Here is an 18,423-nt window from a genome sequence, read left to right as displayed (position 1 = left end):
TTATGAAAGTTATTATACTTTTTTTGAGGGGGAAAAAAGAGGTATATATTGAAATCTGTTGTGTTAGAATTAGAATTGGAGTAGGGTGTATTTTCTTTTCCCCATGATTAAAGAGTGAATACAGAGGTATTGGGACACTTTTTGATTTTCCATTTAGTCTAAGGTTTCCTTTCCGATTCAAAGCAAACTTGATGTTTTTATTTCTATTTTTGTTTATTTGAATGGAAAAGCCTTAAAAATGTTTATATGAAGAAGAACACAAAGAAGGCTTTGTTGGTTTAAACAATTAACAATCGGTTTTTTTGGACATTTTATCAAACATATTTTGAAAATCATAATGAAATGATTAAAAATCAGACTGCCAATATATGAAACATTTAAACATTAGAAACAAGCTTTATTTAAAAAAAAAATTAAAAAACCAGTTTAGATAAGAAATTTAATATAAACAACTTATGAATTCTATACAAATGTGATTTTTTGGTATTAAATAAAACTGACATTTTAAGGCATATTGTTTTGGTATGAATTTGTGTTGCTGAAGACTGTGGTTAACCTAGCTGCCACTTTTTTTTTACTTATTAAAGTGAAAACCATAATATTAGAATTTTAGTTATGAGTGATGATCAACTGAGTCTTTATCACTGCAGCAGCTCTTCTTCTTCTCTTCTTCTTCTTCTTAGACCTTCTTTGTTTTCTTCTTCTTAGAAACATATTGAAGACTATTTTTTTATTCAAATAAACAAAGAATAGAAAACAAGCTGAGGCTACAAAAATATAATCTTAGTAGGGGTCCAAGCACCAAAAGTTTCTGCTCTCAAAGTGTTCTTTGAATGGTGGATTGGGATACCTTCATCCCTGCCCTGTGAAGGTTGTTGGTGATGTCAGTGACTGTTGTTTTTGAGTTTTTCTTCACAGCTTTCACGATGTTCCCTGTCGTCAACTCCTGGCCAAATTGTTCCATGTCTGGTTGTTAGTACTCTAGTGTTTTCTTTCTTTTTCAGGACTTTCCAGATTTGTTGTATTGGCTCTGCCCAGTGCTCGTGCAATGGCTCTGATCGAGTTCCCCTGTTTTCTCAGCTTCAAAATGACTTGCTTTTCTCCCATAAATAGCTCATTGGTCTTCATGTTGGTTTATCCTTTAAAAAAAAAATGCAGTCCTTAAAAAAATGCATTCTTCATGCAGTCTTCAGTCAAAACCCAAGGCTAAAATGAAGAGCTATTAATTGTTTAAACATTCAAACAGGGCATAGCCAGGCATCAGGAAACACCTGTCATTGAAATGTTCCAATATTTCTGATCACTTGAAAAATGGCTGGGTTCAAATAAAAGGTGCCATGTTCTAAGTTGTTTAACACATGCAGATGTAAATATCAGGCAATGAAAGCTGAAATTAAGATCTATTGTTTCATATTCATCTATTGATCTCAAACCAAGATATCTTCAGTGTATAAGAAAAAAAATAAGTAGTGGCCTTGCTGTTCCAATACTTTCAGAGGGGACTGTATAACAGCGGAAATATTTCATTTGATGTAATAGCGACATCCAGTGTTTAAACAAGGAACTTCTTTTTTTTTTTTTTACTTTCCCAAAGCTAACAGCAGTAAGCAACCCTAAGCAACAAAAATGACGTTGTAAATAGGGGTCAAATTATTTTTTCGCCAAATATATGGCATATACATGTTTTACATAGCTTTAGGGACAAAATGTCAAAGAAACTTACTCAAGATATTACAGACCCACGACCGCGACCCATTATCCCTGTGTCAAATTAAGCAGTGTGTGAAATCATTCCTCTGAAGGCTGATAAAAAAAAAAAAATGACAAACAAATCATTTTGAGAATACTGCATGATAAACCAATAACCAACAGAAACAGCTAATCTTTCAGCAAGAATCATTACATCACCTAAGACAGGGGTTCCCAAACTTTTCCAGGGCAAGGCCCCCCAAACAGCATTAACATTTGTCCGAGGCCCCCCTTTTGCAAGATGTCTTTAAAACACATTAAAAATACAGATTTCTGAATATATTCACCTTTTTTATTAATAATTACATCTTACATCTTTATATTACATTACATTACGAATTGATTGTGTGTGTGTGTGTGGTTGTCTGAGAGTGAGAATTTATTTTTCACACCAAATTGTTGAGGCCCCCCGGGCGCCCCCTGGCGGACTCCACTTTGAAAACCACTGGCCTAAGAAACACCATTTATATGAAATTAATGTGGTTAAGATAAAACTATAACTACAAATAATATATAAACTCTGCAAAAAAAAAAAAAAAAACGTCCTTTCACATTCAACTGCGTTCTCAGGATGACTTTATAAATGGCTATTTTACTATTCTGGACTATTCTCCCTATTATGTCAAACGACTGCCGAAAAGGAAGCAGGTTCTGACACCTCCACAACACTAGAGGGCAGAAGAGCGCCAGAGTGCCGCTGAAGCTGTTTTATTTTACGCGCAGATTGAGCTCAGAGTCTTATTACTGATTTATTGCTGTTGTCTCAGGTTGGCTGGGAATTTGTGTTGAACCTTTATGCAGGTGAGTTCAGTGTGTAAGACTCTCAGTGCTCCAGCAGAAGATCTTTAACGTTTAACCGGTTTGACCTGTGCGTCAAGTGTGTGCTCGACTTATTCCGGCTTATATACTCTCTCTCTCTCTCTCTCTCTCTCTCTCTCTCTCTCTCTTTTAAATCGGCTTTTGTTATTATTTCAGTCTTTCATCATGAAAACTTCAAAGGAAGCTGTTCAGACCGCCGCAAAGGAGTTTCTTAATTTCGTTAATCGTGGAGTTTCACCATATCATGGTAAGGAAAGCAGCATTACATCAAAGAGATCAACATCTAATCTCTATTATAACTAACTGTTTGTGTATTAGTTCAAGATTATATACATGTATAATTGCAGAGGTTACATTGGACTATATATACTATATGTATATATAGTATAGACTATATATACTATAGCCTCACTATATATATATATATATATATATATATATATATACGTATACATATAGTGAGGCTGTCTCTCATGTCTGTCTTAGATCATTATCTTATGAGTAATAAACACAAGTTGCTCTTTGCACTTTTTGCACCTTGTTCTTGAGCGCAACGTTGATGAACGCAGTTAAGTGATCAAGTACCGGTACCCGAAGTCTCAGTCGTAATGTGTCCCAAGGGCAGCAGTGTGTATTCGATTTAATTCACACTCTTTCCTCTCTCTCTTTTCTTCACTTTGTCTTACAGTGGTTGAAGAGTGCAAGTCTCGCCTTTTAAAAGCTGGCTTTACAGAGCTAAAGGAATCCGAACACTGGGATATCAAACCAGCAAACCTGGTGTGTGTGTGTGTGTGTGTGTGTGTTTGCATGTGTCTGTCTCTGCAAAAGCTATTAAGCTATTAAGGCAAGCCAGAGGAGATACAGTGGGGGAAATAAGTATTGAAGGCGTCAGTGTTCATGTGTGACACCTTGGTAACGATAAGCCTTTTTATAGACCATCAAGTTACTAAACCCAGCTGATATTACTTTGCACAGATAGGAGGTATAATTACTTACGGATTTCAGCTGGTTCCTTGCCTCGGAGAACTGCTTTTCCTTAGCGTGTTCAGTACTTTTTTTCCCGTGTCATTCCTCTTTATTACACGTAACTTCATTTATGGACTTTAATGTTTGGATTTCTTTATATGTGCGGATTTCTTGAGTTAATACCAAAGTCTGGTGAAAATTTCATGCGGATAGCTTCATTGGAAATATATTTACTGGAAAAAAAAAAACGTTGATGCGTTCAATACTTTCCCACACTGTATAGTGATAAAGAAATGACACTGAGGGGGGGGGAAAAAAACTTTGAGGACTAGGGAACACATCGTCATCTGGGTGACAGTGGATAGTAGGATTATAAAGTTGTATACGATAAAGTCAGACCGTACTAAGTGTGTTGAAAGGAGTCCTGGGATGAGCACAACACAGTAGGTATGATTACAGCAGCAGTATCTAGTCGGAGACTTGGAAATATCAGGAAGATGCAGGAGGGTGAGTAGTGCGTCAGGATCAGGCACTGGTATCACATCATACGTTCACCCTTCTAGTAAATCACTTTTCATTTAGCAGAACGTACAAGAAATGCGGAAATTAGCCCATATTTAATAAGCGATTTGTCCTGTCATGGTTTATAGCAACGTCTTTCTTGCCTCACAGTACTTTGTGACTCGGAACTACTCCACCATCATTGCCTTTGCTGTGGGAGGCCTGTACAAACCAGGCAACGGCTTCTCCATCATCGGAGCCCACACGGACAGCCCCTGTCTGAGGGTAAGAGTTAACCGATCTTTGAGAAAATTGCCAAATTTGTATAGAGGCTCTGAAACTGTGTGCACATGGTTGTTTTATTCATAGCCACAAAAAAGTGCAGATGAAACAGATTCAAATCTGGTCACAGAAAGCAGAAGGCACGAGTGGACTTGCTCTGGCATCCAGGACAAGCAGATTTCATGTCTGGCCTTTTTTTTTCATCGGTGCCAATGGATAAGTAGATTAAGCAAGCAGAAAAACATAAATATGTGTATTGTAATATATGTATATGTGTGTGTGCGTGCGTGCATCTGTATGTCCAGGTAAAGCCACGCTCCAGGAAGACGAGGTCAGGCTGCCTGCAGGTAGGTGTAGAGTGCTACGGCGGAGGAATCTGGAACACATGGTTCGACCGGGATCTGACTGTTGCCGGCCGTGTCATGGTCAGGGTACGTCATCTGAATGTATATGTACAGATTATATATCTCACCCTGTCTGTGTTAGAAGTACGAGCACTTGATTTTTGTGTTTGTGAGTGTAGAATGGAGATAAGCTGGTGCATCGTCTCGTGCATGTCCAGCGGCCCATCTTGAGGATTCCCCATCTGGCCATTCACTTGCAGAGAGATGTCAATGACTCGTTTGGCCCTAACAAGGAGAACCACCTGTGAGTCTGCAGGATGAGCAGCAGGCTAGAGGGAGGGGAAAGAGTCGAGGAGCAGTACAATACAATACAGTGTTGTGTAGTCAGATCATTTTTTTTTTACTTTTGTGTTGTTATTCAGCGTGCCTTTCCTGGCCACTGCCATTCAAGAGGAGCTAGAGACAGGTGCCTCTGCTTCTTCTTCTAGTGATGCCTGCAGTGCAGAATCTACAGTAAGACAACAATCTATCATATTTTTTCTCCTCCCTCTGTGTGTTTGAAAGATCAGCTAGTCTGCCTGCACATTATAATCCTAACTCGCAGATTGTCAGTCCAGCTAAAGTTAAAAGTGCAATAAAAATACGAAATACATTCCAGTTATAAGTGTGGCATGGACCAGAGCAATCAAATTTCCGTACCTTTTTTTTTTTTTGGTCATCAAGCTGTTAAATTTCTTTTTAAAAAAATTAACAATTCATTCCGCTCTTAAATATTTAAAGTATTTAATAATAATAATAATAATAATAATAATAATAACACCCAATCCAAATTTACATCCTTCACTCGTGTAATTTTGTACAGTTTTTTTCCATAATGGGTTTACTGTAGTTGGTCTGCACTCAAATGGTCTGCACTTATTTACTTAATATTTTATACTGGTTACAGAATAGTAATAATAGATGAATAACTGAATAACATTAGAACAGTAGGGCTGCCATTGTCAAGTTTAAGCCAGGTCCAAGACTTAAGGAGTCTTACGGAGATTGATGCCAAGTCAAGATTGAGTCCAAATGAAAGCTAGACCGACTCAAGATTGAGACCGAAACCCATCAAATCCTTTTTTGAGGCCAAGCCTTTACTTCAACTAGTCGGCTTCATCTGTGCATCGTGCCAAAGATTAGGTTCTTTTTCTAGAAGGAGTTAGTTCTTGTCAAACTTTAGCGAACATATTTCCGAGACCAATGTCCAAGTACAAATGGCAGTAAGTCTGTGACAATCCAAGCCGTTACAGAAAAGACTTACAACAGAGTCCTACAGCCTTATATGGGTTAATATTACATGTAAATAAAACACATTTGAATATGAAATAGCCTAGAATGTTTTCCTGGTAGAGATTGAACACACATTAGAAATAGCACTACACAGTGCATTGGTTTATTATAAACCATTAAATATGAATTCTGCATTGCTTTAGTACGCAAAGGAAATACCATTATTTTTATTATCAACTAAGATGTTTTTTGATTCATTTTTATTTAGAAATGTACTCTTGACTCCGATAGATATATATTCTTTCATGACCACGGATCCATGTAAAAATCTTCCATCTTCACTTCTTTATTCTGTTTTGTTATTATTATTATTATTATTATTATTATTTAAACCTATCGAACACAATCAGACTAAATAGTTTCCTATTTACTGACTATACAGGGTACAGCATAAAAGCATTGTAGAACCTACACAGTGAATCGATTATGGACTATTTCAATAGGAATGGGAATGTGGGAATATTTGCATTGCCTTTGATATATTGGCAGACATTTAAAGCATTGTGGGATGCTGTGTGTTCCTCAGGCAGAGAAACACCAGCCAGCTCTGGTCCAGCTGCTCTGTGATGAGCTGAAAGTCAAATCTGATATGCTGCTGGATTTTGAGCTGTGTTTGGCAGACACACAGCCAGCGGTGAGTCCTCTAAGGAGAATCTGTCAGGGCGTTGTGCTTTTCACAGCAAATTAGAGGGCATCTGTGCCACGTTTGAGGATAAAGTCGACTGTGGATAAAAGTTCATTTGTACAACGCTATCTGATCCCGTCTTTTTGCATTTATCAGCGTAATAGATTCATGCCTGGCTTGAATCCCATATTTGCTCTAGCTGCTCTGACATGTTACAATACTGAAACTGTGTTTGACTGCCCTGCTGAGATGTGGTCATTCAGGTTAACATTTATTTTTTCACTTATTGTCAAATTGGCCATGAACAAAAGTACAAACCCATACTGAATACCATGTCTTAACAGTACTGCACTACAAATACATACTTTAGCAGGCTTTAATAGCTATATACGTGGTCCATGAAATTTGCACAGGGATATTGACCTTGCTATAGTGACATAGCGTGGCAGTGATATTGGGATATTATTACATACCATCTAGCAGTGACGCTGCTCATAATAGTAACCAGCACCATCTTACAGTAAATTGGTGTTGCTATTGTAACCATTATGCCTTATAGCATGGGGTCTCACTGTAGACATAAAACATATAAACACACTCCTGAGTAGCACAACAGAAAAGCGTTGACCTTATCAGGAGATCACAATGATGCCACAGCCATCTGTGACCAGGAGCAAAATTAGCTCTGCTTTCCAGGTAGGAGGGATGGCATATTCTCTCCGTTCCCTGTCAATCACAGTGACACTTGCCGAACAATCTTCATATCTAATTGTAAATTCTCCCACTGTATGTACTAATTATCATTGGGGGAGGGGGATTTTAGAATCACATTTCTGAGTAAACTGGAATGTTCCGTACCTAATAAAGAAGGAAACCAAAGAAAAAAGGTTAAATATCTGTTGCACTTTACAGGCACTTGGTGGTGTGTACGAAGAGTTTATTTTCTCTCCTCGTCTGGACAACCTTCACAGTTGCTTTTGTGCTCTGACCGTAAGTTTCAGTATGTTTTTATTACCCCAGTCATGTAACGTACGCACCAGCCAATACATTCTGCTTTTCACAAAGTCACGTGTCCTCATCTGTTTCAGGCTCTGATAGACTCTAGTACTTCTGCCTCTCTCTCGGGAGACCCCAATATCCGTATGGTCACGCTGTATGACAATGAAGAGGTGAGCAAAACGTCCAGCTGTATCCATTTTTAAATGTATGCCTCTGTGCTTAATTTGCTAGAAGGAAAAATAACAGGCTTAATGGAAGCTTTGCGCCTCCAACATTCTCTTCAACATTTTATAGTTGTTTTTGTAGTTTTGAGTTAAACATAATAAACATCCCTTAGTCCAATCGTTGACCTTTGTCCTGCAGGTAGGCTCAGAGAGTGCTCAGGGCGCCATGTCAAACCTGACCGAGCTCGTTCTGCGTCGCCTGGCAACCAGCCAAGAAAATCTGACTGCCTTTCAGGAGGCCTTGCCTATGTCCTTCATGATCAGCGCTGACATGGCTCATGCTCTGCACCCAAACTACCAGTCAGTTATTGTGATATTCACTGCATTTTTAAGAATCATTCACTTACACCTGTGATACCAGAGATTAAAACACTACAAACATACTGGTGTCGGACCATGAAAACTAAGAGCCTTAATAAAAGGGTCTTTCGTTTTCAGTGCCTATGGTTATTGTGAAAGGATTATAGTTTCATGTGATTGAGGAGATTGATTTGTAATGTTTTCCTTGTTTTCACTGTCAAAGAGATAAGCACGAAGAGAATCACAGACCGGCTTTCCATAAGGTACTATAACCTTTCGTACACACTGTTACACACACTTCTTATCCTGTCTCTCTGTGCCGAATGACACTGCGTTCTGGTTTAGGGTCCAGTCATAAAATTTAACAGCAACCAGAGATACGCCACCACTGCCGTAACTGCCTCCATCTTACGAGAGATTGCAGGGAGGATGGATGTGCCTCTTCAGGTATATCTATGCTCAGTAGCGTTGTTCTTTTTATTCTGTGCTTTTGCTCACTCTAAGGCGGGTGTACTAACTGTTCAGGTGACACTTATTCGACTCATGTCGGGTAAAACCAGCCTAAACGTATTCCCACCACAGGCATTTACTTGTGTGGGCGTGTATGTGTTATTTCCCAGGACGTGATGGTGCGGAACGACAGTCCCTGTGGAACAACAATTGGGCCCATCCTGGCTGCTCGGCTGGGAATTCCCGTGCTTGACATCGGCGCTCCGCAGCTGGCCATGCACTCCATCAGAGAGATGTGCTGCACCTCCGGAGTCCTCCAGACCACAACTCTATTCAAGGTTTTTCCACTTGTCTGAGCTTCTCATCAAATTCTCTTCTAAATGGCTGCTCAATCGGACTGTCTTCTTTAGAATTGCACCTCGTCTCTGGAGTAATTTCTTCAGTTTACCCCGCCTCCTCCATCCTTTATGTTATGTTCCTTCATCACACCCATCTTATTTATGTTTCTATGAGCAGTTTAGTTATTTAAATCAGATTAATAATAATGATAATAATAATAATAATAATAATGTTGTTAAGTAGAAGAAATATTTAAGCTGTGTTTCCTTTCAGCTTCTCAAAGTAAAGGAAACCAGCTCTTTCATGCATACAAGAGTTAGGTTAATGTCGGCATCTGTTCTGCAGTTTCTGGAGTCTGTGTAAGCATTTACAGCCAACTAATTCTCCTGTTTTTGCTTTATCTGCAGGGCTTCTTCGAGCACTTCCCCTCCGTGAGAAACATGGTTGTGGTGGACTAGAGTGTGCTGCTGTGACACAGCATACATAGACAGATGCATATCCAAAGGAGGAAAATCTGAATAACGAAACCAGATTAATGATGTACTTTTTAAAATTATTACCAGTCTTAAATTTGTTCTACTCCACAGAGTGAAAGCCCAAAGAACATTAGACCCATTATTTCATGTATCCTATATAAACTCCAAACACAGAATGGACTCGAAGGATTTCGACACTGTTTTACTCACTATCTGTGTATCTGTTTGGTTGTCTAAATATTTGGCTGTTTTCCGTTTTAAGCAGAATGGACAGTAAAAAATGTCTGTTCTTTGTCTTTGCATTAGACAGAATTTTTTTCAGCTGCACTTTTGGGGACTCATACAGTTTTAAGTCCTAGCACACCTGATTGCACACAAATTGCTTGATATTGAAAAAAAAACCCCAAAACTATAGGGCAGTGGCTCCACGAGACTAGAGTTAGATGCGTTAAACAGTCACTCCAGGATTTCCTGATTTTGCGATCACAGAAATGAACACAAAATCAAGCAAACTCTGCAATTTTTCAAAATGATTTGGTCCAAGACGCGTCAAGTGATGTCATCACGCAAAGCACTCTTCGATTCACGCACTTCGAACATGAGTACAGCTAAAAGGTCTCATTTACCAACAAACATCACTGTGAGAACAATTTCTTACAATTGCGATTTCGCCCATTCAAGTAAAAAAAAAAACTCTGCAACTTGCATTGCAAATTTGGAAAATACCTGCAGCAAAACAAACGTTTTTGGCCGCAACAATCACAAACAAACTCTGAAATCCTGTATTAAATGGTATTGCCTGTTGGTCTCTCCACTTCACGTAGACTACGTTTACATGGACAGCAGTAATGTAGTTATTGACCTTACTCTGAGTAAGATAATAATGTGATTAAGGTGTTTACATGAGTCGCTTTTAGAATACTCCTGTCATGTACCCGTTTTAAATGTTATAGAACATAATTAGATTAACGGCACACGTCATTACGTCACCGCGCCACGCCGTCCGACGTCCCTCCAGAATTTCACGTATCAACATACAGTTCGTCCTCATTATGGTACCGTATACAGTTTTGGGTGTTTTCATTTAATTTTTTTACGAACGCTTCAAGTGCGGTTAATTATTTGTCATGCTGTACGTGCAAATAGACGACTGCTTGAAGCCGTGGGCTGCGTCCCAAACCGCATACTTACCGTCTATATAGTAGCCGAGATACATGTATTTTTCCACAGTACAGGCCTATAGTAGGCAAGTACGCGGTTTGGGACGCAGCCGAACTCTCTTGTTCAACGTAAAATGTTGAGCATGGCCGTGTGTGATCGTGTCCTGTCGCAAAATGCGGTGAAAATTCTCACACGGCGTTAATAATATGATTAAGGTGTTCACATGTCTGTAATACACCTCGATAATATGACTAAAACAGGAATACTCCACATGTCATAATTCGATTAGTGCTTACTTCAAGTATGACCTTAATCAGATTAAGGTAATTAAAAATTGCTGTTTACATGCTAGTTTCTTAATCACAGTATGGTCTTAATCGGGTTAATATCGGATTATTGTTGTCCATGTAAATGCACTGATAGATGCACAGTGTAGGTATGCAATCATTGATTGTAGCCCATCTGAAACTAAACCCATCATATGAATAGGACAACCATAGGACTACTGCTGACCAGATATTGAGATAGAGAACCATTCGCTGCACAGCAGTGACGCTGACATGGCAGTGGCCAGTTTGTGTGGGTGTTTTTTTGTTCTGTTTTTTTTTTTTTTTCTGGTTGACCAATCATCTTTTCCATAGTTAAAGCAAAATCTGATTCATAACATCACTACATATTGGCTATTTTATTACTGCGGTTAAATGCTGTTAGAATGCACTTCTGTGAACCTCCTGGCAGCTCACCCAAAATAGTTGATTTTGGAACTGAGTGCGCACAGCATGGAAGCTCGTGTCTGCCAACAGAATCGGATTGCTTTACAGGGCTTGGGTTTGTCACACACCACTGTTAAAACACACCAATGTCAGTGCAGTGCAGTGCAGTATGAAAGAGATAACACCACTTTGACCATAGCATGGTTATCGTTACCAGATGGACTGGTTTGAGTATTTCAGAAACTGCTGATGTCTTGGGATTTTCCACACACAACAGTCTCTAGCCTAAAGTTTACACAGAATGGTGTGTGTGGAAAATCCCAAGACATCAGGGGGGGAACGATTTGTTGATGAGCGAGGTCAGAGGAGAATTGCCAGACTGGTTCAAGCTGACAGGAACTCAAGAGAATGACAGTTACTCAAATAAGCACTTTTACAACCATGCTGAGCAGAAAAGCATCTCGGAATGCACAACACACCAAAGCCGTGAGGTGGATTGGCTGCAACAGCAGAAGACCACACTGGGTTCCGCTCCAATCAGCCAAGAACTGGAATCCGATGCTACAGTGGGCGTAGTATAGGCTCACCCAAACTGGACCATTGAAGATCATCAGCTGTCCAGAGTATACGTGGAAAGGCGGCCTGATAAAACGCCAATATATAACTTGGCAATGGGTTTGCACCCTATCCAGGGTGTCCCCTGGGATACGCTCCAGGCTCCCCAGATAAACATTAAAGATAATTGATGGATCTACAGTAACTACAAGATAAAAACTGTCTGAGTGTAGAACTGCAACAGCACTTGAACCTATAGATGTTTTTGCTATATTGGGCAGAAATACTGATGTACCGAAGTCACTTTATACCTGATTTACTTTCCCTACGTAGGCTGAGAGGAATTTTCAAGGCAACTTTCCCGAGGTTTCTTTCCTCCCTCCTCACTCCCTCCCTCCTTTGCGCGCAAACCGCGCTGCTTTCGCGCAGTCACTCGCTTTCGGTGCACTTTCATAGAAACACCGCGTGCGTGCGTGTGCGTGCGTCCTGGACTCTATACCCTACACGTCGGCATCGCTTCTCTCCTTTAGCAGCCTCTAATAACGAGTCGGTATGTCGGCGTGAGTCTAAGAAAGACCGAAGTGAACATGAAGTCCCTGCGCGTCTGGATGCTCCTCGCTGTAATGACCGCATGTCAGCAGCTCACCACTTCTGCCACATACGGTACGTCATTAAACACGCACACTGCTGTAGTGTAGGGGCTGCGGGTTTGCGCTAAAAAACCAGTGTGTGCCCAAACAGCCCTCTTACATCCATGGAGCTCACACCACGCTTAGGGTAAAGTTAGAAAAAAAAACCTGATCATGATTAATGATACGATTTGCTTGTTTGGTGATGAGATTTCCTGCATGCATGAGTCTGTATGTCAAGATGCCAAAAACAAACAGTTTCGGGATGTTTCTTCTCTTGCAGCCATTTATTGCATTTCTTCATCGTGACTGCAGCTGTAATGACAGCTTAGAACTTGCACGTTACTGCACTGTCCGTTCTACGTGTATATTTTTAACCAGGTAATAGATTTGACGTCAGAAGGCTATTAAAATAATGCTTGGTGTCGAAATATGTGACCAAGACCAAAATCTATCCACACTGACATATCACCCAAGTAAGAGCTCTGTATTATTATTATTATTATTATTATTATTATTATTATTATTATTATTATTATTATTATATCCCTATCTTTTCAGTTTCTGAGAATCCACATCTAAGCAGGACCACTGTGTCATTTCCTGTATGGCCAGGACTTGGCAAAGACTTTGTTGTTGTAAACAACTGTTGCAAGGCAAGCTATTTAGACAGCTTACCCTGCGTTTTCTGTCGGTGCAAAAGAGATGAGTTTCTGTAATAAAGATGGCATCCCTTTTTTCTTCCGCCACAGGCCCTTCTGCATGCACTATGACTCATCCGTGAAGCAAAGCTGATCCAGTCATTGATGTGTTCAGTCTGTCAATGGAGAGTGCATAAATATAAATGTAAATATAAATAAATCAACGACTGGATCAGCTTTTATATACATATATATATACGCACACACACACACACACACACATATATATATATATATATATACACACACACACACACACACACACACACACATATATATATATATATATATATATATATATATATATATATATATATATATATATATATATTTAGCATAAATGAGTACACCCCAACAGATGTCTCAGAAAATCATCTGTCTCTCTTTAGAGAGAGAGAGAGAGAGAGAGAGAGAGAGATGTCAGTTTTAAGTATAGCTGTAAACAATATGTTATATGGCAAGCTGTTAAGTCAGTAATGCAGATCTACTGTGTTCCAGTCAATAATGTGTTCAGTTTGTCAGCATATAATGCACTTATGAAAAACTCTTCATAAACATTCACATTCACTACAGGCCTGTTGTATATAGTGCGCCAAATCAGTAACCTCGATTGGTTTTAAGAAGAGCTGCACATCTTTGCCCAGTTTTGTTTCAGTCTTAAAGTCTTTGATCCAGATAAGTAAAGCCGGGTTTACACTGTGCAATTTTCAGCGTGATTTTGCTGTTGCAGAGAAAAATCTCATATTGTAAAATAATTCTTTGGTCGTTGGTCGAGACCTCGGAACGCATGATATGATGTGCTCACTAGCAACTGATTCAGAGCAACAAAGTTCTTCCAGTGTCTGAATTTATTGTATTAAAATCTTTGAGTGTGATTGCTGCTACGATGCTCTGACTGCTGAAAATCCATCAATAGGAGGACGGCATAGGATTACGTCAACTCACAGAACTGTTGCAAATACTGTAATGGCTATAGATGAAACATGCTAAAGGAAAAACATTCTTACTGCCTCAGGCTCACAGGAATGTTTCTTTTAATGCATGAGCTTGGATTTAAACGTAAAGTGATTGTGGTCATTTTCTTTAAAATCCGACTTGGAGAAACATTATCACACTGTAGTCTGTAATAGAATTCAGACAAGATTTCATTACATCATCTCATCTCACTCAAAAAAAGTGTGACAAGTAATAATCTTAAAAGACTGCTGAAATCGCATGGCCTAACCCCGGGTTAAGGCATTCACTAGTATCTGATTTTGAAGACTGAGCTTGAACAAATTATTTGGAGATGTTTTTAGTTTGTAGAAAATCTGAGCAAACATATGGACTTGAATCATGTTACTGGTATTTGGGTTTTGTCATGTGTTTTTGTGTCAAAATTAGGCATCTAAACAAGGATGCGGCAAGTGGGGGTGCTGAGGGTGCTGCAGCACCACAGACTTTCAGGATCCCTGTAGCTGCAATTCCAGCTGCAACTGTTAACATAATATTAGATCTGTAACACAATTCACATGTATGCTGCTTAAAATTCCAGTATCCCCAGTTTAAGTGTAACCCCCCTCCCTCACCCCCCAATTCCCATGTCTCTGGATCTAAATACAGTTTGCGTCAGCTCAGTTCACCTTGCCAATGCATGGCCATGCAGCTGTGTACAAATTTATTTCAGCACCATGGATAGTGACTGCAATCCTATTGGTCCCACATACAAAGGACAGGCCTATAAGATCTCTGTGTGTGTGTGTTTTGTGTAAATCCCTTGTTTAACACGCCTTGTACTCCCAAAGCATATGTTAGACCAGTCAGCTATTCACAGTATTTGTTTGTGATATTCTGAGAGGGAGAGACCCTCAGATTCTGGCATGTGTATGTGCTCTACATCTGCAATCTGGCCTTTTCTGCTGGCTGACTCACCCCCAATGAGTTGTCTCACATCACACCATCAGTGTGGGAATGTCAGTTTACATGTCTGTTCAGAACAAAACGGAAATGCTGAAAAAAAATAATAAGTCTGTTTGTATCTGAAGACCGGACATGTTTGCTGTGTTGCCCATTACTGGATGTGTACTTGTACAAAGAAGCAAGAGAGATTAAGTGCCTTTGTGCACATTTGTTTATCCATCTGTCTGGGTCGTTTGAATGACTAGTGTAAGCTTAGGAGACAAAGGTGATGGTGCCTTTAGAGGTGTAGTTAATTACATTTAAGAGTTGTTTCTTTTGCTGAGTGCTCACCTCATTACAGCCCCATTGTAGAGAACACAAACATTATCTATTATACTCTCAAGCATACAGATGGGAGACAAAGTAATGGGGAAATGGAGGCTCTGTTATGCTGCGGGGCCATTTTAGGTTCACTGGTCTCCTTAGACCAGGGATTTCAAACTCATTTTAGGTAACAGATACATTACACTAAGTCCATTGTGAAGTGACTGGACAAAAATCAGTCTGACGAATAACAAATCAACGTCTGCTCTTAAATTTTGTGTTCATTTATTGCCGGTTATCTGAAGGTTACATTGTGAATTCACAAACAGATTGGATATACATATACAGTATCAACTACAATTGATAAACTGCGATTCATTAACAGAAAAACATTTTTTTATTTAAAAAATTTGGAAAGAGACATGGTTAAAGAATGGTACCTTAGATATAAAACACTGCATATCAATACAATGTTATTCTGAATGACCTCCTTCATCTTATGAGGAAACATTTAGAGTGATAGGAGTTTATTCCAGGATGACCTCCTCCATCCATGAGGCCACTGGGACTCACAGAATTGTTTGATGAGTCTGTAAATTATATGCTATGGCCTTCACGGTCACCAGATCTCAAACCAGTAGGAGACCAATCAGAGTTTTTGGAGTGCACTCTACACAACCATTATCAGGAAAAACAACTGGGGGAATATTTTTGAAAAACAGTGTTCATCCCTCCAGTGCAGTTCCAGAGAATTCAGAGAATCTGTGCAATAATATACATTTAACAATATGCAACTATAAGAATCTGGCCCACCATATACAGTGCCCTCCACTAATATTGGCACCCTTGGTAAATATGAGCAAAGAAGGCTGTGAAAATTTGTCTTTATTGTTTAACATTGCGATCTCACTAAAATACTCTGCCCTCATGGATATCAAACAATTGCAAACACAACACAGGTTTATATATATATATATATATATAATATATATATATATATAATCTTTGTTAAACATAGGTGTGCATGAATTATTGGCACCTCTATGAATTCATATGAGAAAATATTTTTGAAGTATATTCCCATTGATATTTTATATTTTTTAGTACACCTGAGTGACTAGGAACAGGAAATTGTTCAACCATGACTTCCTGTTTCACAGGGGTATAAATATGAGGTAATATAGACCAAATTCCTTTAGTCGTTCATGACAATGGATTAGACCAAGGAGTATAGCTGTGATGTGTGGCAAAAGGTTGTTGAGCTTCACAAAATGGCAAGTGGCCATAAGAAAATAGCACAAGCATTGAAAATTCCCATTTCCACCATCAGGGCAATAATGAACAAGTTCAAGTCAACTGGAAATGTTATGAATCAAGCTGGAATTGGACGTGTGTCTATATTGGCTCAACGTACTTTGAAGAGGATGGTTCGAGTGGCCAAAAAACCTCAGAGGATCACAGCTGGAGAATTGCAGAAGTTAATTGCGTCCTCGAGTCAGAAAGTCTCCAAAACTACAATCCGAAGTCACCTACATCACCACAAGTTGTTTGGAAGGGTTTCAAGAAAAAAGACTCTACTCTCATCCAAAAACAATCTCAGGCATCTTTAATTTGCCAGACACTACTGGAACTTCAAATGGGATCGGGTTCTATGGTCTTTTTGGCAATAAACACCAGAGGTGGTTTTGGCGCACAGAGCGGTAGCCATATAGAAAAGTACCTCATGCCCACAGTTAAATATGGTGGTGGCTCTTTAGCTCTTTATGTTTCAGGGCTGTTTTTCCTTCTACCAGGACATTTTGTTAGGATACATGTCATCATGGACTATCAAATATCAACAGATATTAAATGAAAACCTGACTGCCTCTGCCAGAAAGCTTCAAATGGGCCGTGGTTGGCTCTTCCAGCAGGACAATGATCCAAAACGTACATCAAAATCAACACAGAAATGGTTTACTGACCACAAAATCAAGGTCCTGCCATGGCTATCCCAGTCCTCTGACTTGAAACTCATAGAAAATCTGTGGGGTGAACCGAAGAGGAGAGTCCACCAACTTGGATCTCGCAATTTGAAGGACTTGGAGAGATTCTGTATGGAGGAACGGTCTCAGATCCCTTGCCATGTATTCTCCAATCTCATCAGGCATTATCTTGGCAAAGGGAGGTAGCACAAAGTATTGACTAAAAGGGTGGAATAACTGTTGCTCACCTGTATTTAACAAAGGTTTTTTTTTTAATTTTTATAAACTTGTGGGGTTTTTTTTTTTTTTTTTTTTTGCAATTGTTTGATATCCATGAGAGCAGAGTATTTTGGTGAATTTGTTTAACATAAGATCAAAAGGTTAAACAAAGACAATTTCTCACAGCCTTCTTTGCTCATATTTACCAAGGGTGCCAATATTAGTGGAGGGCAGTGTATTGTATTGTGTCTCCTCCTCTGCTCACCTTTTTCCTGCCTATCTTTCTTTCTCTTATTTTCTATCCCTCCTTGTCTTTCTCATTTTTTTTTGTATCTCTCTCTTTCACACATACTCCCTCTCTAAGCCCCAGAAGAGTACAGATGAAGTAGAGAGGAGGTGCCCACTGCAGGCTCTAAAAACAGAACACAGAGGAAAATGTCAGGGAACTCCTACTCCATAACGGAGTTTAGTACTTAGAATTAATTATGCATAGAATCTGTGCACAAAATCTCTATATTTTATCCCAGCCTAAACAGCTATGAATATGGGGAAATGAACAGGATATCCGTGTCTCTGTGCGTTTGAGATTTTGACCTCACAATTCATATTATAGTAACAAGGTCTGGTGATGTTTGTTCTTTCCAGGATGGTGACCGTGCACTTTGTAAGCACTGTTTGTCTGTTACTATGGTACCATAGTGCCTGATAAGCCTGCCAATGGCAAATCAGTTTAGGCTGCTGAGGTTAAGGGTTAAGTTACTGGAAATTCACCATTAATATGGACAGGTGGTCAGTCACTTGTTGAATGAGATTCTCTGCATTGTGGCAGGTAGCAGAAAGGCTTAAAGGTCACTTTTGCTTATCAAATAGGACACA

At 39.3% G+C, this 18,423-nt stretch overlaps 2 protein-coding genes across 3 annotated transcripts in view; both read left to right on the top strand.

Annotated features, from left to right (window-relative positions):
* The first annotated feature begins 1,584 nt into the window (after window positions 1–1,584).
* Window positions 1,585–9,711, top strand: dnpep (aspartyl aminopeptidase). 2 transcript variants are annotated; one of them, XM_053638044.1, is made up of 15 exons: window positions 1,585–2,550; window positions 2,725–2,815; window positions 3,257–3,345; window positions 4,207–4,320; window positions 4,623–4,748; window positions 4,841–4,965; window positions 5,084–5,174; window positions 6,520–6,627; window positions 7,531–7,608; window positions 7,707–7,787; window positions 7,981–8,141; window positions 8,365–8,404; window positions 8,487–8,588; window positions 8,762–8,929; window positions 9,338–9,711. In XM_053638044.1, exons 1-15 carry the CDS (start codon window positions 2,545–2,547, stop codon window positions 9,386–9,388), a joined length of 1,431 nt encoding a protein of 476 aa, XP_053494019.1. In that variant the 5' UTR covers window positions 1,585–2,544; the 3' UTR covers window positions 9,389–9,711. The 2 variants fall into 2 exon arrangements, with proteins under 2 accessions (XP_053494019.1, XP_053494020.1); XM_053638045.1 differs by lacking the exon at window positions 6,520–6,627.
* Window positions 9,712–16,633: 6,922 nt separating this feature from the next.
* The window catches only part of ptprnb (protein tyrosine phosphatase receptor type Nb), a 28,666-nt gene continuing 26,876 nt past the window's right edge, over window positions 16,634–18,423 (top strand). Inside the window, exon 1 of the mRNA XM_053638043.1 lies at window positions 16,634–18,395. Coding sequence (XP_053494018.1) covers window positions 18,353–18,395 — 43 coding nt within the window. The 5' untranslated portion in view covers window positions 16,634–18,352. The remainder of the gene's footprint in view (window positions 18,396–18,423) is intronic.

This window comes from Ictalurus furcatus, chromosome 12 (assembly GCF_023375685.1).
Source record: "Ictalurus furcatus strain D&B chromosome 12, Billie_1.0, whole genome shotgun sequence".
Lineage (NCBI taxonomy): Eukaryota > Metazoa > Chordata > Actinopteri > Siluriformes > Ictaluridae > Ictalurus > Ictalurus furcatus.
Note: the sequence above shows the minus strand (reverse complement) of the source record. Positions and strands in the feature narration are given on the sequence as shown.